Raw genomic sequence first — 26,116 nt, forward strand, 5'->3', positions numbered from 1 at the left:
TTTCCCCTCAATATCAGGAGCATGAAGGGGACCATAATAAAGGGAGTCTATTTCACAACCTCAATGCTTACTTTGTAAGCTTCCTTTTAAATCATGTCACTGTACATTTATGTAATGAAACAAATCAACGGCAAGAACAATTCCACTCATCATTTTAACAGTTCACACATTTTAATGTCCATAACGTAATTCCAGTTTAGTCTCCAGTTTCTTTCTTTAAACCAGCAAAGTGTTGGACTGGGGTCACAGCCCTGTGTCAAACAATGCTCAATAAAAAATATTAAACTAGAAGAATGATAAAATAAAGAGGCATCAGCTCACCTTCCCTTATGATAAAGTGGAGGTAGAGGCCAAGAGAAAGCTAAATAATAAAATATGCAATTAGTTAGTTACAAACTTGTTCTTAGTTTGAAAAACAAAGTTAAATACTGCAGGACCTTGCAAAGCAATGATTTTAGAAATACATGGATTCAAACATGAAAAACATGCAAAACCTGGAGAAGAAAAATATCACCTTAAAAGAAATATTGTTCAATTTAACAAAATAACTGTCCTCAAAAAATGGTACATTTGTGAAGACTTAACATACAATAAACAAAAAACTTTGTTCTTTCAGGAAGTTTTTAAGCCTTTAATCCTAATAAAGATTCGCCTATCATAGTGAGATGATGCTGTGCAAAATGAAGGGAACAAAAAATGATTTTCATATTACAAATAATTTAATACTACCCACTGAGTATTGCTTCCAAACCAAGTACTTCAAAACAAAAATAAATTGTACGCAGACTGATTCGTACCCAGGGTTCAGAATAAGCTGAAATGTAATTCTCTCCACAGTAACATAAATATTAGATTGCACATCACACACACACACGCACGCACGCACACATGCTCACACACACACAACTGTTTTCAAATCTGTAAACTCATCTGAGTTGTTTCTCTTCTAGATGCTGTTGATGACAGAAAAGAATGACAAAGAAGTGATGGCACTTTTCAGATAAGCTCAAGCGATACTGCTCCAAAGGTGAACACACAATGAGCAGCACAGTAACAAAGAGAACGCTGTGTTTTCAGATACCCGTGCTTACAAGAGTGTATTTTTGAAAGGATGCAATCTGAGCATCAAGACCAAGAAATTATTTGAACGCTCTAATTACTTTAAAATAAAAAAAAAAATATTAGTAAACTTTGACATGTATTTAAGGTAATACAGTGCAAAATGTAAAAAAATAATATTGTTGAAAAACAAGCAGTCAAATTTTGAAAACATTCCGGTGCACTTCAACCATATATGAACATTTTGTACCTAAATGACTAATGTACTAATAAAATACATAGAGCTGTAGAGTTAGGATGGCCTGACTCCGTCTTCGGCATCTGCAGGCTGGTTCTGGGATTTGTGAAGAGGTGTTTCCTTGTAAATGAACCAGCAGTTCCCACCCCAGAGGATGAGATTAAGAAAACCGAAAATCTGCCAAAAATTGAAAGTAGGTGATGAGCGGAGAACAGATGTATGCAAATATATATACATATATATATATACACACACACACACACATACACATACATATATATATTTATACATACATACATACATACATATATATGTATGAAAGATATCTTACTCAACATTTACAGTCACAGCTAAAAGCAGTCATTTGCATTTCGCTTACCACGGAGGCATTTAGACGGCCCATGTGAGGCATAGCACCAGTGGTGCACTTGTTGGTGGCATCCTTGCAAACACGAATCAGCGTAAGAAGGGTTGACGGACTGGTCGCTCTCTTCACATCAGACAGGCCCTTAGCCCAAGCGGAGGATGATGCCAACCATAGAAAAGTCATGGCTGCCGTCACCAATAGGTCCTTAAGATATTGAAGCGTAATGGAATATTAACAGTATGAGCAGCGGTTGAGTAAGCTGTTCAGGAACCACACCCTTTCATTTACACATGTCTGTGACACCAACTGTCTTTGACCTCCTGCTGGACAGGGGCTGAAATTTTACACACAGCATCCCTCGACTGAAAATCTTTTTTTTTTTCCGTACTACGCCTAAAGCGCAAGTCTAGAAATTCAGTCCTTTCGACATAGTCATGCTTCTGCATCGTACTATCTAAAAGCTGGGGGATGCAAGTGACGAAAGGCATGTTTTATTTCAAAAGAACTCAGAATTATAAGTATAAACGTACCAAAGTGGGGCCGCGGCTGCTTTCCCTGTACAAGTGCTGATAGGCCAAATAGATGACGAGAGTGGCAGTGCTGTAGAGAAATGCAAACACCCCGATGCACACAAAAAACTGTGCAGATGACGCGTGGTCTCCCGTTAGGAAGTACTCCGTACTGCTCTGGTTTGTTTTGCAGTCAGGAACTTTATACGGTTCTTCCATCAACCTGCATGGACACAAAGAAACTTGCAATCGCCGTAATGCAAAAAAACAGACTTGGGGATGCCTCTCCGCAAACACACACCTGAAGGGATACACGAAGTTTGCGCGAACCTCCTGACTGATGCCCCCGTGGCACTGAATGATGACATTGGTCATGCCGCTGTAACCCCCGGTTGTGGCAAAAGCAAATATCGAAAACACCTGCACAGAAAGGAGAGGACAAAATGGTAAAAAAAAACGAGATCAGGACATGATGAAGTAACACTCACTACTTTCACTTCCCTTTACTCTTGGCAGTTAACTATCAACAGGAAATCCTGCTGTTCTTCACATATTTATGATGTGGCTTTTGCAGTTAGTTTTTAATCACTGAAAAGTAGCAAGACTGATAACCCCCCTTGAAACATTTTGAAGGCAACAAAATAATCAAGTGGTTTTATTAGGCTCAATTTGTAGTGGGGTGGATTTTTTTGCATGACGAGGGGATGACATTTCCAGGCGATGATAGGACAAATTTGAAGCAGGTACAGACAGGCGTGGGGGCTGATCTCCATTCCACTTTGGAAACGCTTCCGCGGCTGGAGAAGACGCGGCGTGCGGCGGGTCACAAGACCGAGAGCAAATCAATTTGCATTTCTGCAACCCATGAGCAACTCTGGAGGGGGAAAAAACAACTTTGCCCCTACTTACGGCCGCAAGAAGACACACATTTTGTCTAGAAATTTAAAAAAATCAAATGTATAAAAGAATAATACACAACTTACCCATTCTAGCAGGCGGATAAACGCCAGAGGTTCTTTCAGGGGTCCGAAGTCAAGGCTGAATCCTGAAGTTAGCACTTTCTGCAGGGGAGAAGAGGAGGGGCGAGGATGCGAGGGGAAATCGGAAAAAAAAAACGTTAACTTCTACGGGGAGCCACGCACGAACGAGGAACATTTTCCACGCGTGACACTCCTCCCTTTTACCTGGGCGACGGATTCCATTGTTTCGGTGCAAGAGTCAAAAAATAAACAAAATAAAAAAAATAGTGCCGCCTGTGAGTTGTTCCAGCGGTTCCGCGGTGCTTCGGATGTTCTCGGGTCTTGTCAACTTTTCGACAACTTCGGCGAATCGCGCTGGTGGCGACGGGGACACGTGATCAGTGACGTCATGACGTCACTCCCCGCGCCACTTTTTGGAAAACTGGAAAAATCTCCGATTTAGGTCACTTGGATGCAGATATTGTATATTCTTAACAACATCTGTGTGCTCGCCCGCGGTTTTATTCATTTCAATTGCGTCGGCTGCTACTGTTGCAGATAATGTTTCATTCAAGAGGGAGGAATACACATCTGAGCATGTGTTTTGAAGTTAAAGAATAAACATAAATAACGAGGAAAAGCCCAAGGCAGGGAAGTGGTTCAGTTTGGAAGTACGTTTTAAAAACTCATTTTTTTCTGCAACTTAGTACACTTTGTCTGATGAAAATAAACGTAACTTATAATTAAAACTATTGAGCATTAGAGGTTTTTGTACCCAAGTGTTGTAGAAGGCCTTTCACGCGTCCATCCGGACCCACTACATTTTGTAATTTTTGCAAGAACCTGTCATCAGTAGCTGATGCCTGTATGGTGTCCTTGTATTATTACTATTATTATTATTATTATTAAATGCTTACCCCTGTATGAAAATATGTTTTCATCAACTCCATGTAATTTTAATGAATTGAAAAAAAAAATTAAGTTGGTGGCACAATGGTGCAGGAGTTAGGGTTTCCACCTCACTGCAAGAAGGGTCTCTGGTTTGGTGGGTGTCCTCCGACAGTCTAAGAACATGCATAGGTCCATTGGAGACTCTGACGTGAACGAGAAAGTGAATGGCTGTATGTCTCCATTGGTGGCCCTGTGATCAACTAGAGACCTGTCCAGGGGGAGCCCCGTCTCTGGGCACAGTGACTGCTGTGTTAGGCTCCAGGACCCCCTGCAGCCTTGAGTGCATACATTAAGAATGAGATGATCAAAAGTGGTCAGTTCTGATTTTTTCTCATTGAGACTTTTATTTATTTATTATATTTTATTATTTATTTTCTAAAAAGAAACAAAAAAGAAAACACAGTTTCAAAGTGATTCATTAAGTTATCCAATCATTGGGAGCTATCGAAGAAGAAAAAACATGTCATGAACATATTCCAGTGGAATTCATTTGATTTCAAAGTCCATTTAGAGAGCGTAGAGTTTGTTGTTCTGTGTTGTGCTCGAAACATCTGAATTATAAAAAAAGATCAAACAAAATACTTAGGACTTATAAATGGGGGTACTTTTTCAGCACAGATGGATCTATATTCATATGAGGTAAATCTGAATTACTATTCATTTATCCCTGGACATATAGCACTGCCTTGGGCTCTTGCACTTGCATTGTACACAAAATGAGCAATCTGGTATGTATATAGGATGTTTGTTGTTTAATCATTGTCATCTTGCTTGAGGATATTGAGATACACTGTGAACAGATGCCAACTCTTTGTACAGTATGTTTGAAGTAACAGAATTTCCCAATATTTTTCTCATTTTCCAGCATCAATCCTTATCTTACTATATCGTGTCTGTGCTCAGACCATGACATAATGGTAGCAGAATGCAGGAAGCAAGAGACAAATCACCGAAAGAGGAGGAAATGTTTCATTCCAGACTAAACATGTCATTTATTTTCAGTCTATCGGCTTTTGACATTGTTGCATAAGAGTCAAGATTCAAAGCCTTTATTGTCACATGTGCAGTGTAGAAACGGGTTTCCCTGTATCGTGAAATTCCAACTTTCCTGTCCGTGGTGCATATGTGCTGGTAGAAGAGTGTAAACAATGTTATAAATATGATTATAGATATGAATGTGAACTTGGTGTTCACATTCATAGCTTGGTGTGCAACTCACAAAGTGCAGGTGCAAGGATGGTTGCAATTTGAGTACAAATTAAGTGGCAGTAGACTTTACATGTGCAAGGAGAAGAATGAATGTCACCTGTTTAAGTGTCTCATGGCAGTCGGGTCGAACGAGTTCTTTAATCGTGTCACTCTACACTTCACACTCCTGTACCTTCGGCATGAGAATAGGAGTGTGAACAGTCCATGTTGGGGGTGGGTGCGGTCCTTGGCGATAGCGGCAGCTCTCCTGTGGACTCTGCGGTGGTAGATGCTCTGCAGAGACGGCAGTGGGGTTCTATTGATCCTCTCTGCAGTCTCCATCACTCGCTGCAGGCGGCTGCGGTCCAGAGCAGCGGTGCTGCTGAACCACACAGTGATGCAGCTGGTCAAGATGCTCTCAACAATGCAGCTGTAGAAGTTGCTGAAGATCTTAAGCCACATGCCGAACCTCCTCAACCTTCTCAGAAAATACACCCACTATTAAGCCCTCCTGACCGTCTGCCTGGTGTTGAGGGACCAGGTGAGGTCCTCGCTTATGTGGACACCCGGGTATTTAAAGCTGCTCACCCTCTCAACCTCATGACCTTGAAGGAACAGTGTCCAATGAGGTCTCCTCTCCTTCCTCATGCCCACTATCATTTCCTTGGTCTTGTCTGTTGAGGGTGAGGTTGCTGTCCTCACACCACTTCAGACTGGCCACCTCTATCCTGTAGGCTGTTTCATCTCCACCGGCGATGCGTCCTATCACTGTGGTATCGTTTACGAACTTCAGGATGACGTTGTCCTCATGGGAGGCGACACAGTCGTGGGTGAACAGGGTGTAGAGGATGGGGCAGAGGACACATCCCTGAGGAGTGCCCGTGTTCATGTTGAACGGGTGGGGCGCAGTCTAAGGGTTGACATTTTCTGTGTGAGTTTGTGGGGCATAACCGTGTTGAATGAAGAGCTGTAGTCCACAAAGAGCATCCTGATGTAGGAGTCTTTGTTTTCTAGGTGGGAGAGTGGAGGGTGGCGGCTATGGTGTCAGAGGTGGACCTGTTGGGCCGGAATGCAAATTGCTGGGGGGTGTAGGGTTTCCTGGTTGTCGTTCTGAATGTGGGCCAGGACCACTCTCTCGAAGCATTCGATGATGATCAGAGTGAGTGCTACTGGCCTGTCGTCATTAAGGGAGGTGGGTGGATGGCAGTGAGAAAATCAGTCAGGTCGTTGGCACAACCTCTGAGGGGCTGCACTGAGATGTTGTCCGGTCTGGCTGCCTTGCAGGGGTTGATCCCAGGTTTTGGGAGAGAGGAGGAGTGAGGGGGGCGGGGGGAGGGGTCCCTCCGTGTGTGTGACCCACCTCTGTGTTGTGGTTGGGGTTCTCAAAGTGGGCGTAGAAGTTTTTGAGGTGGTGGACTTGTAGTCAATGATGTGCTGTAGGCCTTGCCACATCTGCCCAAGGTCAGCAGTGGAGTAGAAGTCATCCAGCCTCTCTCTGTACTGCCGCTTGGCTGTTCTGATGCCTTTCTTCACTCTGTACTTTGTAGCAGCTTTGTGCTCCGTCTCATTGCTGGAATTAAATGCATGAGAGCAGGCACGCAGCATGTGGCGTACCTGACTACTCAGTCAAGGCTTCTGGTTGGGGAACTTCCTGACTTGTATGGTGGGTACGATGCTGTCAACACAAGTGCTGGTGTACCCGGTCACATACTCCGCATACTCGTGTACACTGACAACCGACGTGTCGGTTGTCAGTGTATCAAAACTGTCTTGCAGGATACCCTCTGAATCTAGGTTCCAGAGTTTGATTTATCTGTTTACGATGTTTGTCTGTTTCAGTCTCTGTTTGTACGCGGAGCACAGAAACAGAGAGATGTGGTCTGACTGTCTAAGTCATGAGCATGTTGTACTAAAAGCAGCCAAGGATTATTATATGTATTTTATATTTGAATTCATGAGCAACACAGCACTGCCAATTTAAGCCACTTTTCACTAGAGGTAGCCATTTCCACATCTAAGTAGACTCACACGTAGGATGCTAATGCCCTTCAGTCTTGGTAACTCAGAAGGAAATTCTGTGCTTTCTTGGACTTAGGAAGCAGATAAATCCTGTCCATCCCTTCATTTGACTTCCTAATTGAGCAAAAGAAGGAAGAAGAAAAGGAGGTTTTGATTAAGCATTGAAATGACCTGCTGTTGTTCAAAAATATCCCGAGGGGATAAGACTTGCTCCTCACCTGTATTTCTGGAAATTCAAGAAATGAAGTGCGCACTTGGCAAGGTCTCCGATTGGCCAAGGCTAGTAATGTAAAAAGCACACAAAGGCCATCTTCAAAATGACAAACATCTTCAAAATTTCCTTGATTCTGAGTGTGCAAAAAATGCATGAAACCTGTGTGGCGGGTTTTTGTTTGAGCAGGAATATGATAACACTTTTTACTTTGTTGCTCATTTGTTTAACATGCCTGACTGGTTTCACTGAGCCAAAAGACATTGGACATTTTTTTGGTTTTCCCCATGATCTGCCCCACCTTTTCTTTCCCTTTACTTATTTCTTGCACATCATTGAGAAAAGAAGACAGCCTGGCAAACTTGTACAACTAATACTAGACATTAAGTTACTTTCTTAACAGTTTGTGGTTTGTAAATTGTGTCTTTTCTGTCAGATCCATTCTGGCCACTAACAGAGGGATTTTTTTTTCCTGCACCACATGACCAACAGTCATGGGTTTGGAATGACCGACTGTTCCATCACATGGACAAATTCAATAGAGTGCAATATAACTTTTCAGCTGGTAGAGTAGGCGTCTCACCAATTGGGATGCTGGCGGTTTGAGTCCCGGCCCCTCCTGTCTGCATGCTGAAGGGTCCTTGAGCAAGACATTGATTCTGAATTGCTCCCAATGGTCTGGTTAACTCCTTGTGTGGCTGCTCTGCCGGCATCGGTGTGGGAGTGTGTGTGAAAATAGGTGAATATAATCCAGAGTAAAACACTTTGAAACTGAAAGGTGATGAAAACGCTACATAAGTGGAGGCCATTTATCATTCAATATACATGTAGTATTTTAAAGGTCAGGTTACCTTTTATACTTTTCAAATATGGGGGAATTCTACCGTACAGCTTACCAATACAGAGTTACAGTTTAGTCTATGTAAGATAGGATTATTGTAATTTGTGTCGTGAATGAAAGGGAAAAGCCGAAAGAAGAAGAAGAAGAAGAAGAAGAATGAAAGAATGAAGAGTAGTGCATGACATTTTAGAGGAGGTGGGTCTAGATATACCAAAATAAGGTATTAAGACAATTGTCATAAGTGCACATTTCTATTTTGATGATATATTCTATATAGATGATCTTGACAGTATATACACATGTATTTAATGCTAACAAAAAGATATTATTATTATTATTATTATTATTAAATACTCTCCGGTAGTTGTAGTTTTAGTTTTTTTTTTTACAAACAAAACAAAGAGGTTTTTTTTCAAGGCAGCTTGGTCAGGATCATACTTTTGCACAGAAACACAGCAAATCAACATCGATTTCAGTCCCTTAATTTGTAGAGAGATGCGTAATCTGAAGTGTGGGTTGAGCATTGATCATCACGGCACAACAAGCTGTTTACGCCCCAACAAAATAAAATGGGACAAAGGTAAAGAAACGGATTAACTTTGTCCATGCTGCAATGGCTATAATTACAATTGCTACCTGTTTTTCAGTAAATAGTTGCAAAATTTCTCGAATACATAAATAGGTTGATCAGCGTTCCGCACACGTGTATGCATCACAGATAACTGCGTATACTAAGTACCGATACTAGGAAATGCAAAGTTATAGTCAGGTTTTATTGTTCCCGTTTTTTCATGTTATATAAGTATGTCCATATTTGTGCTTGATGCATTATGAGGGCCATCCTCAGACTGATGGAACACATCAACTCTTTTATTAGGCGTCATCTGAATTTATTTTTATTCTATTTTTTAACTTCTTGTAGACCATTAGAGGCTGGATTAAAAAGAAAGTATTGCTCAACCTATCACGAAAGCCCATAACAACCTCCAGTGTCTCTCGCGCTTGGTACCGCCTTTTCGGTGTTCGGCCAATCAAAACAGTGCATAGGAGGACCCGAGGATACGACGAACCAATCACATCACCTCATCTCTTTATAGAGCGCATCGGCCCACAGACACTAATTGAGTGGTTGTACGGCGTATCATGTTGGCTAGGAGTTGGCTAGGAACGCGTTCACTTGGCTTTGAAAGCACACACCGAATTTACTAAATGTCTTTATTTTTTTCTGTGTGGTCGGTTTTTCACCCCGCCGCTCTGTAGTCCCCAATCCGTTTGAGTTTCGAAAGCGCCCTGTTGGTTCAGAGACCAAAGCTGTGGTTTTCGGTAGGACTACTGTTTTGTTGATGTCATCCGCGGCATAGCCGTAGCGACCTTCAATTTCCAATTGAGACGAGTATAAACAAAGACTCGTTTGTGGATTTCCCCCTCCTTTGATAATTTAGGTTTTTAATTCGTATTGGTGTGCCGCTGACATTGGCGACGAGGATGGGACTTTCGCTGCGGTGTTGCCTGCTGTTATCTTTTGTAACTTTCACGACCGGTTTGGATTTCCAGCCGGTATCCCGAGCCTCCGTACAGCCAGTGTTCGCGAGGAATTCAAACACGGCGGCGCAGAGAGCGGCGAGAATCATTAAAAGATCCATGCCTCCATGGCTGTTCGCTGCGCCGAGCCACAAGATACAACGGAGGAGCGTCGATTCGGGGGAATCCTGCAAGACACTTCAAGAATATGTCTCCAAGTTACGCGGCAACACCCATCAGGTAAGTCGTTCGAGCGCGATCGACGATACAGGGAGCGGGTCTGCCGACGAAAACGAGCCTAGGTGAGATGCTGAACAGGTGCTAGCCAGGTGGACGGAGAGGCCTAGTCAGCTGTGTCCACAAACCTGCAGTACCTTGTGTTTGCCTTCAGCTGGAAGCCCGGAATTACAGCCTCGTCTTTCTGGACTGTCACTTTTACGTGTTTTTTCTTTTACTACCTTTTTGCAGGGAAACATTAGAGTAAATACTCAAAGCCTCACTCCCCTTTGGATTTTACTTAAAGCCTACTATGCCTCTGGAAGACTCAATACAGCCCACTTTATGTTATATCGCAAAAGATGCTGCTGTACTTCATTTTGTTTAAAAAAAAAAAAAAAAAAAGCGAATCCCAGAATCCCACTTTTCACTGATGGTGACTCTTCCAGATCAGTGAGGAGTAATTGGTTCAAGAGGATCCTTGTGACTGGCCGTGTGGTAGTTATTTTGTAATTAAAAGCTGTAATTGTGCGTTCGAGAAAGCAGCAGGGCTGGGACTCAAGCAGAACTTGCTTTAACTTTCGAGGTCACAAATTCAAGAAATTTTGCTGGAATAGTAAACAGTCATTGCTGAATAATAGCACCGGCGGTGCTATTCAGTCCTATTTCCTCTTTGCTCATTATTGCCTTGTGATCACCTTTTGCATAGCAGTGCTTGTATACTTGACCCCATTACATTAAAGTTGACAACTTCCTGGAGGGTTTGAATTGTCAATCCCGTAGGGGTCGTTGCTTTTGTCCCATCGGTAATAAAGCTGAATACAGCTAGAGTTTAAACACTGAGAATTTACACGTACGTAATATTTCCTTTCATGCAGTGCATGACTTTATAAATGAAAGTAAAAGTGTGTCTCCACAGATAGTTGTTAGAACCAAAGTGCTCAATGTGTCAAATGTCTTTATGTACATAAACTGAAAATTGAACTCCTTTGACATTTTTTAAGAAAAAAAAAAAGCATTCACTCGCTGTATTTTAAAGTGTATTCATGTTTTACATAAAGTTTCAATGGTGTTGAACTACGAAACGTAACCTTGTGAATCTTGAAACACAGCAGGGGTAGAGGGTGGGGTTACTCAAAACCATAAATGTAACCTGGAGATTAATTGAAATGTTGTCAACAAACATTTCCAGTCTCCGTGTGGTTTTATTCTCACATATATGAGGATATGTCCCTCAGCTGCTGTTAGGGGTAGTTTTAAGAATTTATGACCATGTTGAATTTGTTCTGTTTTCTTTTAGTATATGTTCAATGACCTGAGTGGGTCTGTGTCCCTGGCCTGGGTTGGAGATGGTATAGGGGTGAGTGTGTTGATCTCTTTGTAAATACATCCAGGTACATAGGTACCTTATCCCCGTCTGTGTCTCATTTACATTTGAAAATTATGATTGAAACTTTTCTCGACAGGTCATCCTGGCTTTGACGACTTTTCAGGTTCCCTTTTTCATGCTAAGACTTGGGCAGTCTAACCTCTATCGAAGGCAAGTTTTAATTTTTATTACCCCAGCTGTTTAAAAACAGGGAAATGTTTTGGCTCCTATTTACACTTCATTTGGCTGTTTCCTCTCGTCTCCCAGTGAAGACTATGGGAAATCATTTGATGACATCACCAAACTTATCAACAACACTTTCATCCGATCCGAGTTAGGCATTGCTATTGGCCCTATGAACTCTGGGAAAGTATGTCAAGTCCAGAGCACATCTTCTGGTTCTACATATTTAAAAAAAATATACTGCACTGTAATTTGTGTCTTATTAGTTCCAGTTTAATCACTCAGATCTTTGGCCTGTCATAGGTGATTCTGACAGCGGAAGTGTCAGGAGGCTATGGATCTCGCATATTTGTTTCTGATGATTTCGGAAAGAGTTTCAGAAACTATGACCTGCCCTTCAACCCCATGATGCAGATCACATACAACCCTGAGAATTCTAACGTTCTGCTGGTCCTCAGCAACAGTGTAAGAATTGAATATTAATGTTTTGTTTGCAGAAACAGCTGTGTACACAAATTCTAGCATTACACAGGTGAACAAGTAAATGTTAATCCTCCATTGCTTACTCTAAATATTCCACAAATTAAAAAGACTACCGATTTCTTGCTCCTTTTTTTATTGGCTATTTTTAAAACTTTTTTATCTTAATTCAAACATTATCATCATCTTTATTACAGTAACAATATAGCCTGATCATTTGGCTTTATTTTTAGGTCCTTGCCTGAAGCCCCTTTATGAACATAGCTTTGTTGTTGGACAAGTCTTGTGACCCAAGTTCTGTTATTGTGTAAACAGGGGTAGCATTGCAGTCATCTTGTGTAGGTCTTTTAAGAAACCTTTTTCTAATGTCCTCAGAATGAACTGTGGCTGTCTGAAGATTTTGGCATCAACTGGAATAAGATCCATGACATGGTCTGCCTGGTAAAATGGTAAGTGACCAGTTAAACTGACGATATTTATGCCTTTGGTAAGTGCTGCTTTACCCTTGTGTGGTGTTGGGTCTGTGGGACCCGTTTTCACTTTTGTGTGTGTCTGTGTGTGTGTGTGCCCACAGACCCGAAAACCACACAAGGGTTAAATAAGAATTAGTGCTATTCAAAATCCTCCAGCATGTCTTGGTCTGAAGGAGATACTGTACTTGTTTTCTATGAGATAAGAGAAGAGTGGAATAACTATGGTATCTTGTCAGGGTTCTAGCGAAGATTTCAGCAAGGTGATAAGCTAGTTGTCAGTATTCCTCCTTTTAGCTCTTTTGTGTAACAATCTTCTTCTGACTCTTAATCGTGTGTTAAAACTAATGTCTTCCCATTTTTGACACATAATGAATTTGTGCACAACTTTGCTCATTGGCTAGCAATTGAGGGATTACTCTTACTGAAACTTAACTGGAGACCAACACTCGTGATATCTCCCAGAACTTTTAGTGTTGCTACACCTTGACAGTAAACCTGCTCTGTATTATGTTTGCTGTGACCAAGCCCTCAGACCACTCCTTCCGTTTTCAAGGCACTTCCTTGTATGCATTCTGCAGTAACCTTGGCAAGTCTAACAGCGTCCTCAGTTTTGGTTTTTAGATACTGCTCTGTAACAATTACCGGCAGTGCTGCGTGCACATAATAGTTTCACTATCTTTTATTATCAAACAGTAAGCAACTGACCTGGACTGCCTGCAAATAAAGTAGGCCAGCTTTCACAATAAACCACATACCTAAGGAGGGCATGGCTTTATGGCTGTTTGTTTTTTCTAGCTTTTAAATTCAAGCTTATGGAAAATGGACTTTGAAAAAAACAAACACAGACATGATTTTTTTTCCGCATGGATATACTTCTTTGGATCTTGACCTGAAAGCAGACTGAGAACTGTAGCTTCCTTATTTACAAAATGATTATCATGTATTTTCATTTCATGCACTCGACCTTGTGCACTCCGCACTGAAATTCTTAACTTTCACTTTAGGGGGAGGAAAAATACAATTTTCTTTACAACCAACATCAATGGATCCTGCAGTAAGTGCCTTTATATGTCATCTTATTTTAGTATGCACATTTTGCAACTTCAGTACATATCTACATTGAGTAGTTTTCTTAGATTTTGAATTGAGAATGTGAAATTATTGTGCTTTAGATTTTAAGAGCATTTTAGTCAAAAAAACCGATGGTTAAATTTTGAATTCACTGACTATCCTGTAGGAATGGAGATCAAATGATAAACATTTGTTATCGTTATTGAGACACAAATTCTACATGTGCTTTTTTTGTAGTTCACAGTTGGAAATTTGGGTAGGATGTTGAACCACTTTATCTCTGAGTGTTGGTTTTTCAGATGACCGGGGAATGCTCCAGCTTAAGAGAACCACAGACTTTGGAAAGACCATCAAGATAGTGGCTAGCAAGATTTACTCCTTTGGCTTAGGAGGACGCTTTCTTTTTGCCTCTGTTATGACAGGAACGGTCAGTACACACAGTTACTCTAGAGCAAATCAGAAACATGATTAGGCATCAGCATACAATGCAATGAGGACATGTAGGCCTTTTGTTTGGATTAAAAACATTTCAATCTACTGTCAACATGTGCTACAACGTACTGAAAAACAATTTTTTTTTTTACAGTCTTTAAAGTACATCTTTAACATTTTTAATGGTTTATTTGGAAGAGTTTTGGATTGTCACAACAAGTAATGTTTACAGGGAACTTTAATAGGGTTGCTTAGTTTTAGTAAAATCAAGTAGTTCTATTATGTTACAAGTTGCAATATGATTTGTGATTTTAAGAGGAGGAGACTTTTTACTTTTTTTTTTTTTTTTCCAGTTGAAAACCATGATCAAAGTGTGCTTTTTTATGGATAAGGGCAAACAGATACGTTTTAATTGTAGAATATGAATTGTTAGCAGAATGACTCTTCAGCACCACTATATATTCAGTTAAAATGCTGTTTTGAAACCTCTTGCCACCCTCATTCTCAAAATATCAGGAAGTTAAACTGAGACTTCAAAAAATGTATTTAATTGTGCACTCTAGATGAGGCTACTGCAAATTTTTCTTTCTTTATATTTACTTGGAATGCCCATGTGGTAGTAAAGGCCTGATATGTCGTAGCATTGTATCCTGCCACACTTGAATAATTTAGAACACAAGGAATCTATAGTTTACTTTCAATACATTTTTCTTGCTGTTTGTTCTCTGTACCCATTTATTGTCTTTCTCCGTAGGAGCCTCTTAGAATGATCCACGTTTCAGTGGACCAGGGTGAGACCTGGAACATTGCTCAGTTGCCTCCTGTTGGGCACGAGCAGTTCTACTCCATCTTGGCAGCAAGTGATGAAATGGTCTTTATGCATGTTGATGAGCCAGGAGGTCAGTTCAAAACTGTGTGTTTTTCATGTGTTACAGTTTGTGTGTAGCTATAAAAACTAAAATAAGTACAGTCAGACACAGACATGGATTTCTTTGGTTTGTTAGTTCTTCATATTGTTTCCTGAAAACTTTAAACGTCACATTTTCAAAGGAGTGGAGCTACTATTGTATGCTATTATGCAGGGCATTCAAAAGCAAGAACATTACTAGAAGTCTATGCTGCAGAGATGGCAGTGTTTTATTTTCAGCAATTGGATTTGAAGTTCCCATATCTAGTTTCTCCAGTTAGATATATTTAGCATCTCTTGTATGAATGCTGTTTCTCCTGCAGAGGATGTTTTTAATTTACTGTGGGTGCCTGTCAAACACACTCAGTGTGAATGCCTTGGAGAAAGCCCTGTTGTGAGCTGATGGGCAATAACGTGGACCTTGCTGGCTAGTTTAAGAGAGTTGCTTGTCTGATTTGATTTACCGGCACTGGTTTTCAGACGCACAGCCTGTCAGGGTAAAGTCTGAGTGACTTCTCCTTTGCAGTACATGCATGAAAGGGGCTCAACCCCCCGTATTTGAAGCTCACTTGAAAAAATGCCCTTCACACATTGCCCATGATAGCTGCTTAGTTCTGGGCCATATGCACGTAACATCTGAACTCCTGGCACAAGCTCACAATGGAACAAGAAATATGAGACCCATCTCTGAACATCTTAGCAGATACTTTTGCTCGGCTAATGTTCGGCTAAAAACCTGGTAAAACATGTTCAGGTACACATTTAGTAAGTCTTGGGAGTATGTCAGAGAGACACTGCCTTCATCCATCCACCCATCGCCTGGAGCTTATCCTGCTCTCAGGCTCGCGGGGGGATGCTGGACCTTATCCCAGCTATCATCAGGCAAGAGGTGGGGTTACTCCCTGGACTTTGTCGCCAGTCAATAGCAATACACAAGACAAGATCAACTTTATTGATCCCCATAGGGGAAATTATTTTGTCACAGCAGCGTAACAGTTATTGTGTCAGACATATACAGACAAACAATAATTCATTCACTCATTTGGGACAGTTTTTCCCAATTTTCTTCCAGCTAACCTGCTGCATGTTCTTGGACTGACTGTGTGAGTAAACTGAAGAACCCGGAGGAAACCCACACAGACACGGGGGAGAACATGCTAACTGCACACAGAAAGGTCCCCTTGTTGGAATCGAACCAGCAAAAAAATCCCTGGTTCGATTCCAACAAGGAGAGCTTTCTGGACCCACAGTCCAAAAACATGCAGCAGGCTAATTGGAAAAAAAATTGGTAAAATTGCCTCGAGTGAATGGTTGTTTGTCTGCATATGTGGCCCTGCGATTGACTGTCGACCAGTCCTGGGTGTACCCCGCCTGTCGCCCGACGACAGCAGGGATAGGCTGCAGCATCACCCATGACCCTAAGTGCAGGATGAGCGGCAGATGATGGATGGATTTTTTTTTAATGCTTATAAGGCAAAATAAAGAGACTTAGTCTAGCGTGTGTCCAGCACCACGTGTATGCAGGCTATTGGAAATTAGTCAGAGGCTTGCGTAGGAGGGGAAATTGTGCCCTTCATATCCAGTGTGATAAGCCCAACTTGATTTTGTACTTGACTTATTTTACTCTAAGTGAAATAATGGGAAGGGAAAATTTCTGTTATATTTGTTTTGTCATCAAAGTGTTTATTTATTTTTTTAACAAATCATACGAATAACATAAAGACAACAAATCAAAACACAAAATGGCAGTCAAGACTAAACTAAAAGGACAACACACCCCTCTACAATTGTATCACTTACGATTATATCAAGTGTGAAGTGTTTCACCATATACTTAATGCTTAATGTAACAACCCCTTTTAATATATAGAAAGAAATAGCTCAGAGTTTTCCTTTCACATTTTTCTACCTGGAAACCAGATATTCGTAAGATTCAGTCTCTGTCAACGCTGTTTAATATGAGGAAGTTTGTGGTGAGATTATCATTTATAATCTTTGAGTTGTCCAACCTGTGTGTCATGACTCTGCATAATTCATACAGTTGTTAAGCTTGTGATGAGATCCTGCAAGATTGAAAGCCATGTGTTCTTTTATGTTGGACAGGGGAGATATCTCCTCAGGCAGTGTTGCTGCTTGAATTTCCTTTTTTAAATGTTTAGTTCACAATGACTCAGTACCTTTAATATACAATACATATTTATTTTTCTTTTTTTGGTACCACCTCTTAAACTTTTTTTGTATTTTTTTTTCAAGTTGTTTTCCTCACCTCTACTTCCCCTGCTCTATTTTACACTTGGCCTTTTTTTTCCTGTTTTAATTTTTGTAGCCGTTGCCCTGTCTTAATTACATCACTGTGACTGCCATGTATAGCTGTTGTAGGGAGTATCTACACAATAACTGATGTTTATAGATGTTAATGGCTCCTTGCAGCTCAACAGGCTTCTATTTTTTTACAGAAGCAGTCTTCATGATTGTCACCGTATTGTTTCCAGTCACCTGCGGTGAGACCATGTAGCTTAGTTTCACTTTGAGTATGTATGATTTTTGTCTACAGATACAGGCTTTGGCACCATTTATGTATCCGATGACCGAGGAACCGTTTATTCCAAGTCCTTGGAGCGCCATCTTTACACCACCACAGGGGGTGACACTGACTTCACGAATGTCACCTCCCTGCGAGGTGTTTTCATCACCAGTGTCCTGGCCGAAGGTAGCTCATTCATGTCCTCTGTTTAGAATTGCAACATACGCCCTTACTCAAATTCACCCTGAAACAGACACGCATGACCACAACACGTACGCACAAAAAAAGTCTCCATTACATGCAAGACGGCTTTTGTTAAATATTTTATTAGCTGCCGCGTCAGACGTGCCATCCATCTGAGGTGGCTCGTGTACATCACTAGCTAATGCTCAACTCCTATGACTTTTGAATTTGACCATTTCTAGTCAAATAAATCAATTTGTCCACCAGTCTATAGTTCCATTATTTTTCCATGGCAGTATGATTCTTTTTTTCACCTTTTGCTTTGCTCTCACAGTTGCAAATCTTGTAACTTTTGAAATGTTATACCCATTTTTCCTTGATGTATCATCAGATAAATGTTCAAGGCTGCCTTTTAAAAGCTCTTGTGTTGTTGTTCCAGATTCCTCTGTTCAGTCTGTCGTGTCCTTTGATCAGGGAGGGGAATGGGTTCCACTGCGGAAACCTGCAAACACCAAATGTGATGCCACAGCAAAAGACCCAGAAAAGGTAACGAGAGGAAGTTTGTATGTGCAGATAAAAAAAATGAGAGAAAAGTTGCTTTTCTCCTTGAAAATAATGCACATCTATAAGTGTTTAGTCATTCAGAAACTCCTATGTACAAATGGCTTTTGAATTAGAGTTTTTAAAGAACCGTATTTCATGTATCCTCATAGGGTTGGGGATTTATTATCCTCAGGCAGAGACCACAGCGTTGGTTCTTTTAGCAGACTGGTACCAAATTTGTATTGTGTTTGTGTCTGCAGTGCAGTCTCCACATCCATGCAGCTTACAGTATTGCAATGAGACTGAACGTCCCCATGCTGCCACTGACGGAGCCGAATGCTGTGGGTCTCATCGTGGCCCATGGTAACACTTTTTTATTTTACTGTTTTATTTTTCAAACATCCAAGTTTTACAAGGCAACACAGAAATTCATTGGATAAACAAATGTTTTTCACGTATCCGTCTCCTCAGGGAGTGTTGGAGATGCCATCTCAGTGATGAACCCTGACGTGTATGTGTCTGATGATGGTGGATACACCTGGCTCAAGGCTCTTGATGGACCCCATCATTATGCTTTTCTGGACTCTGGAGGGTTGCTAGTGGCTGTAAAGCACCTTCCTAACCAGCCTGTTAATGAGATCAAGTGAGTACCAGAGCCAGAGATTTTGGGTTTGATCTATGCTAGCCGACGCATGGGTGCATGATATTTCAAGTGTTTGCTAACATGTATTATAAATCCGATAGAAATTTGCTCCAATATGAATTTTAAGTCAACAGTTTGCATGTTCTCGAATTTAAAATGCTAAAGAGGCTTACATAATGACCTGTCATCTAAGTGTCCCAAAAAAAACCCTCAAGAGATGGTGACACGATATGAGGACAATGAACCTAAAACCGCTAAAAGTAGTACTGTGAAGGTTCTCAGTCATCTAGGTCATGGTGAATTCTTGTCGAAATCTTCTTTTTCATCCAATGGATGAAATTTCCTCTCGTGAAGAAATTTCAAGTCCAGTTGCCATGACAAGAAGATTTCGACAAAAATGAAATGAATACTTTAAATATTAATTTTGGCATTTACATCCCAGGTTTTTACTTACAGTTACTTGCAGTTCACTGCAAATGCAAAGTTTCTTTTTGGTACTTTCAAACGGATGCATTCCAATGCATCTGTTTGGTGAAAAGCTTCTGCAGACTGGACTCTCAAAAGGGCTGTAACATTGTGGTGAATAGTGCAAATCCTCTGGTGATTCTGAGTTTCTAAGCTGATTCTTGGGAGTTCATCATTAATGGACATTTGATCTCCTTTTTTGTGTTAGAAGTTTAGATTGCAGTATTTCCAACTAAGACTAAAACTTCTTTGTCCTATACCTAGGTTTTTTAAATGCCTTGATTGTAAGGGCGTAACACCGGTGTTAAGACAGTATGTGTTGTGAAACTGAAAAATGAATCGCAACATGAAGTAATTTGCACAGGTGGCAGACCTAGGAGATTTTATTTTTGTTTTATGTGAGTGACACATTATTGACCATTTGTTTGATTTGATCAAGTGCATGGCAAGGTACTCTAGTTTAGTAACGGAAAATAGAACAGATGGATCAAGAAACGGTTTCCATGAAGATGTTAATGTGTGTTCATTGGTTTGTTTAATATTGTGAATAACCAATATATTTCAACTGTCCCTGTACTTGTACAGTGTCTTCTTCAGTTGCTTTTTCTCAAAGGTATTTGCTGATCTTTCTAAATTCATTGATGCACTGACAGATTTTCCACTGATGAAGGACAGTGCTGGAACACATACAACTTTACCAAAGAGCCCATCTTCTTTACTGGGTTGGCTTCGGAGCCAGGCGCCCGTTCCATGAATGTCAGTATCTGGGGATACAAAGATGCCATCGTCAGCCAGCGCTGGGTGTCTTTCACCATTGATTTTAAGGATCTCCTCACCAGAGCGTGTTAAGTGGAACAATAATGTTTTTGGGAAACCCAAATTTTTTACTGTAATTGCAATGGAATATGAAACTAAACTTCTGAATATTGATGATTACAGGTGATAACACAGATTACGTTCCTTGGTTGGCCCACTCTGATGACATCAGCGACCCCAATGATGGTTGCATGCTGGGTTACAAAGAAAAATTCCTGCGTCTCAAGAAGGACTCGGTTTGTTTGAATGGGCGAGACTTTATGGTCACCCCCCAGCCTACTACCTGCCCTTGCACCCTGGATGACTTTTTGTGGTAAGTCTTTTCAATCACACACGAGGAGAAAATGCTGTACTGTAAATCTTCACATCAGAAGAAAACCCTCTCATATCTGTCTTTTCCATATTTAGTATGGACTAATAACGTACTATATTAGATCATCTTAAGGGGAAGAGAAAATTATAGTTCTCAGAATGTAAAAAAATAATTTGCATGGTCTTTGTGCTGCAATAATAAAAACACCTCCAATTTTCATTTTTGAAGAACTTCCTTCCCCCTTTTGTCAATCATCCTCGCATTGTTTTATAAATTCCAGTGATTTTGGTTATTACCGTAAAGAGAACAGCTCAGAGTGTGTGGAACAGCCAGATCTGAAAGGCAAAGTGTTGGAGTTCTGTTTGCATGGGAAAGAAGAGCAGCTGCAGACCAGTGGGTAAGTCTCTCTATATCCATATCTAGTTTTTCATTTTACATCTTCAAATTAATAAAATTGATACTGTCCTGTTGACAGGAAATGCTGATTTTTCAGAGAAGTTGTAAGCGGTTTAATGTTCCTTTGACCATGTTATTACAAGTATAGCAAATGCAGTACTTGAGTTGTCCAATATGTATTGCAATGAATTTTTTTTTCCTATTGTTTAGATTCTTTATAGAATAAGGGGGTATTGTTTAAAATCTATGACAGTAGGCCGTTTTTATGGCAAGAGACTCTCTTGCATCAAGAGAAGGGATGTAATTAGAATGAGGAAGTTCATGGTGAGCGGTTAGACTAGCTGGTAGATGAACGAAGAGGCTTTTTTTTCCTTTATTTTCATAAAGTGAATTGCTACCAGAGGTTCAGAGAAAATCTTTGTAAATAGTTCTTCAACTTCAATCATAATGTGGTCATAGAATGTGTAAGATTTTTATCATGGAAAGTTGTTAAAACTACTACAGGCTGGGCTGACGTATTCCTATTTATCCAGGCAGCTGTGGATGTAATCAAGTTCCAACTTTGTACAACAACAATATATCATTCACTGTGAGAAGTGTCTTTTAAGGATAATTTAGTCTCAAATATTTACTGTCACTGCGACTTGAACCCGAATCTGCTAATCAAAGTCATGCCGCCGTCACAAAGTCACCACTGTGCTCCTGGTCTCCAGCTATCGGAAAATCCCTGGAGATAAATGTGAGGGGGGAGAAATGCCTGAGCGCAAAGAGATCGACCTCAGTCGGAGGTGTGTCAGTGACTTGCTGGGCCCTGAACTCCTGGTCAGTACTTTTGACTCCTGAGACGTTTGGAAATATATCTGCCTTGTGTGTTCATCTTTGCTCGTCTGTTGTAATTTCAACAGACAGACAGACACGCCTCCAGTTCGGCTCCCATTGTGATCACAGTCATCGCCATCATGCTAGTGAGCATAGCAGCAGGGGTGCTTTTTGTCAAGAAATACGTCTGCGGTGGCAGGTTAGATTACCTTTTACTGACGTAATTGTATTCCACTTTGCAAAACAAATTGACAAGATGCCATGCCTGAGATAACATACTGCATTTTTACCAATATAGTCACCAATTTTGCACTCATGGTATTTAAATGGGGCCCACAGGTTCCTTGTGCACAGGTATTCTGTGCTGCAGCAACATGTGGAGGACAATGCTGCTGACGGGGGGGATGACCCACTGGACACCAGCCACACTCAGAATGGCAAGATAGAGTTTCATGATGACTCAGATGAGGTACAGTGGATACTTTTCCACATGCGCAAACAGGCACACACACACTTAAGCTTGAAACCAGTTCAGCAGGCTTTTCCGGAATTTCAGATGACATGTCTAAAGTGTGAAAATCCCTACATTAACAGATTTAGTCCCCTTTGAAGCAACACAAACAAGTTCTGAATGTAAATGTATGCAGTGACACTTTATAATTAACTTGAAGTTTTTTGCAGTAATTTTGTGTGATGCCTAATTTCTATGATAATTCTAATTTACAATGGGTAGTAAATGCTTCCAATCAAGTCAGAAGCTCTCTTAACAGTCATGAATTACATTTTGTTGCACATTGTTAGATTTGACAAAAATTAATAATTTAGGTGGAACAAAGGCTCCTCATTCTCGAATATCTTTCTTTCCTGAGGAGAAAAACAAACAAAATACTGGGTTTCATAAAAGAGAAGATATTCGGTCGCTAAAAACTGGAAAATATAGATTGTGTTTGATAGAGAAGACAAATTAACATCAACAAAAAAAAAACTACACACACAAGAAAAAACTAGATAGGAACAGGTAACTCAACATTGTCCTACTTAAAATTACCAACTAAGTGAACACAATGTACAGAAAAAAAAAAAGTTTAGTTTACGAACATTGATTTCTCAGACTTTTCAGCCAGTATACAAATTCTTTGGCCCCGGCTTCCTGCCACACCCTGACTGATCCAACCACCAATATTTGTTCAATAAACATAACGACCCAATCGGATTTTTCTTGTGTGAAGAAGAGGAAGAATACATCCTAGGCCTTGATCGAACCATTGCAAACTTGATAAATGTAAACCGTTCCTAACTTGGCGATTTAATTCTTCATTTTTAGAATAAACAATCAACTTGCTTAAAAAAGTCATTTGCAATGAGTAAACATAAATCCTAAAATAAGCATACTTTGATTTAACAAAAAATAAAATGTTTACATTAGCCTCATTGTTAGCATCTGACTGATTTGACATAGTTGTTGCATTTATTCTCTGTATGTAACACACGCTCTTCAGGGCAATGACCAAGTCCAATTCTTTGGACTTGGGTCAGGGATGCTGAAAGGAGCGAAAGCGCTGTCCTCTCATTCCTCTGCAGCTCTGTACAAAATGAAGAAAGCCTCTGTCTTCCATTAGGCTGGCAGCTGAATTTCTTTTGTTCTTCTTCAACAGGACTTGTTGGAATAGTAGACGTGACCTGTAATGCAGCTCAGCAGGTCTCCAGGCCACCCAGCTGGCCGGTCACTCCTCCTGTCATCTTGCACTGCTTCTTGCTTTCACCGTCTCCTATGGACTTCAGGCTCGGCTACTGGACAAAGGATCTGTGTCACTTTGCTTTTACCTATGAGCTATAATGATTGTATAGAGGCAGCGTGGGAATGATGCTACAGCTGAGAAGTGTGATGAAGGTTTTGTTGTATTTCATTTATGGATTCTTTTGATTGACTCCGAGTCCCCTTCTCATTTATGTCGGAGAGCCTTGGAACAGAGTCGGTAATCTAAGCGGTACACGGAGTGTGATTAAGGGGGTTTTCAAGTAACGCTACTTGTGTAACTCAGCCACCTGTTATTGGCCCTGCCTGTCATATCGCTCGGTGAATGCTCTTGCTGAAGAGATGTCTCTCTTTCTTCATGCACTTGTACATAATTTGTCTTTGCCATTTTTGTAGTTGTGGTGTCAATTTGGCAGGTGTTAAAATGTCTGTTTAATCACCATCCCAGACCACTTAATTTTTAATTACTCTTTAAATGCGTGTCTGTTTGTCAGTACGCCTCACTGTATCGGTTCTCCCCACGGGACCAGGAATAGGACTTCATCCTCCTGGTCTGCGGCATAGAGGCCACTGATCTGATCACGTCCCTGTTGTAGTATACACCTTTAAATACAAGTCTGCATACTGTCGGCACGGCATGGCATCGAGGGCCGCAGCTGCAGTAGTAAGATGCAATAGGAATCTGCCATTTGGTTGATAGCAATAAAAGGTTTAGATTAACTATTATTGTCCGTGCACGTTAAATACTCCTCCCGGCACAATATTTTCACCGTCTCCAGTAGCTCCATTTGGTAAATGAAGGTATTTGTGGAACACATGATCTATCGATAGAAGCGGCGGTATGGTGTCTGTTTCAAGACAAGATTTTGTTAACTGTCTGCAGTTGTAACTGCTTAAAGCACAAGGTCCTTCGTATGCGTCCACCCTCCCCCTAAATGTGACCTAATAAGCATTACTGTAAGACTTACTGTATACATACAAGTTGTGTTTGTAATTATTTGAGTAGTTTTTGTACTAACTAAACTTTTGAACTTGTGTAATTAATGACAACTTGCCATGTGGTGCAAAGAAACAGAAATAACTAGCTTAGTAGTAAGTATTTATAATCAATTTTTACACAATCCGAGAATCTAAGTGCATCCATTTTAAAATTGGGGACAAAAGCACACAAGTGAAAAAGCAATTAAATTGTGTATATAATCTAGGGCAAGAGGTGACATTATTTCCCTTTTAATTTCAATTTTAGCTTTTGCAGATTTGGAAGAACTGTCGAGGTCTTTTTAAATTTGTCGTCTGGGTATTTAATCATCCTGATATATTGGAATACAAACCAAACATGTCATCCAGCTACCCTGTTTTTTTTTTTTTTTCTTCTTTTAAGTGTTTGCACAACTTGTCTTATGTTGAATACACTGCTTTCATACAGGTTTTACTTCTTTGTAACAAGCAGATACAGAGTGCAGTAAAAATGATTTTAGTTTGATATGGCTGTACAAGTGCCTGCTGCGAGGCCGTGAAGTGACACCTAGCCCATGTGTGACCCATATCTGTTTAGAGCAGTCAGGTATAGTGTAACCTGTTTCATCCAGTATGTCAATTGCACTGGTAATCTGTGAGCAGTAACGTCCATTGAAGCTCCCATTTAACTGCATGTTAGCTCTCAATCTATCAATCCAAAAAAAGCTATATAAACAAAGTATCTGACTTTTCCTTTCAATGTCTCTACGTGACACAATTCTGCCAGACTTTGACAAAGTAACTCCAAAATTGAGGAGTCAGGGGGATTATATAGCTGCTATCCACTGGAAGAAACAAGCTATTTAATGATATGATTGCATTAAGTAAGGGTTACATATTTTTCTTACGGTTTGAAAATGCTGTATAATTTAAGAAATTACAATTGCTCTGTAAATATACAAGGTTACATCTTTGTATCTGCTGTGTTTCTGTTCTGTGTATTTTATGCAATTTTCTTTGGGTTTGCCAATAAATTCCTATGTTCCTTTATGTCTCAAGATTCCTAATTTTAAGTGACAGGAGAGCAGACAGCAATCTTTGAAGCCAAGGCTTAAGCAGAAGAAAATGTGCAAAATAGTTTTTTGACATTTTCCAATTACTATTAAAATTAAACTTGACCCACATTTAGGTTTTGAATAGCAGATTAAGACAAACAATGAGGATGGAAATGAACAAGTCTTAATTTAAGCATTTTTTTAAAGATACCTTTTGTTCTATTAAACACGTTGACTTAAAAGCAAAAGTCAGCACGCATCGTTTTTTTCACCATAAGTATTGTCATGATGTTCTGCAGCAAAAGTAGTATGGCCAACTAATCATAGTCATGACTGTAAGAATAGACAATTTATACCAAATTACAGTGCTCAGAATAAGGAACTAGCTCCGATTTCACCGGTATTAATTAATTGATGCAAACAGGAATTACATTTGTCCATATTGGTGGTTTGTGGTGAGCATTGAGGGAAATAACTCAATTTTCATTATCTTGTACAACAGAGTGATAAGCTCAAGTTAGTATTTCATCCTTACTGATGTGCACCCTTGCACATTAGTTACATAAATAAAGATTAGGATTCATTAGGCAGATAATCGCAATTGTTTCAAATGCTATTTAGTCAATTTGTCAACACAAGTGTTCTGCCAATG

At 40.3% G+C, this 26,116-nt stretch overlaps 2 protein-coding genes across 2 annotated transcripts; one reads left to right on the plus strand and one right to left on the minus strand.

Annotated features, from left to right (window-relative positions):
* Positions 1–152: 152 nt before the first annotated feature.
* sypl2b (synaptophysin-like 2b) lies at positions 153–3,494 on the minus strand. The gene is made up of 6 exons (XM_086141837.1): positions 3,358–3,494; positions 3,157–3,234; positions 2,475–2,593; positions 2,195–2,396; positions 1,677–1,868; positions 153–1,474 (listed from the first exon to the last, which is right to left on the minus strand). The coding sequence occupies exons 1-6, from the start codon at positions 3,373–3,375 to the stop codon at positions 1,352–1,354; spliced, it is 732 nt and encodes a 243-aa protein (XP_085997963.1). The 5' UTR covers positions 3,376–3,494; the 3' UTR covers positions 153–1,351.
* A 6,072-nt stretch (positions 3,495–9,566) lies between these two features.
* On the plus strand, positions 9,567–25,459 carry sort1b (sortilin 1b). Its single transcript, XM_086141913.1, has 20 exons — positions 9,567–10,103; positions 11,380–11,439; positions 11,546–11,619; positions 11,716–11,818; positions 11,935–12,096; positions 12,487–12,560; positions 13,589–13,638; positions 13,955–14,082; positions 14,842–14,986; positions 17,549–17,704; positions 18,141–18,247; positions 18,505–18,607; positions 18,716–18,887; positions 20,006–20,196; positions 20,292–20,481; positions 20,762–20,878; positions 21,591–21,699; positions 21,783–21,895; positions 22,036–22,165; positions 23,352–25,459. Exons 1-20 carry the CDS (start codon positions 9,828–9,830, stop codon positions 23,364–23,366), a joined length of 2,475 nt encoding a protein of 824 aa, XP_085998039.1. The 5' UTR covers positions 9,567–9,827; the 3' UTR covers positions 23,367–25,459.
* The last annotated feature ends 657 nt before the right edge of the window (positions 25,460–26,116 follow it).

This window comes from Fistularia commersonii, chromosome 34 (genome assembly GCF_037954325.1).
Source record: "Fistularia commersonii isolate RoL2024-O1a breed Wild chromosome 34, RoL_Fcom_v1.0, whole genome shotgun sequence".
Classification (NCBI taxonomy): Eukaryota; Metazoa; Chordata; class Actinopteri; order Syngnathiformes; family Fistulariidae; genus Fistularia; species Fistularia commersonii.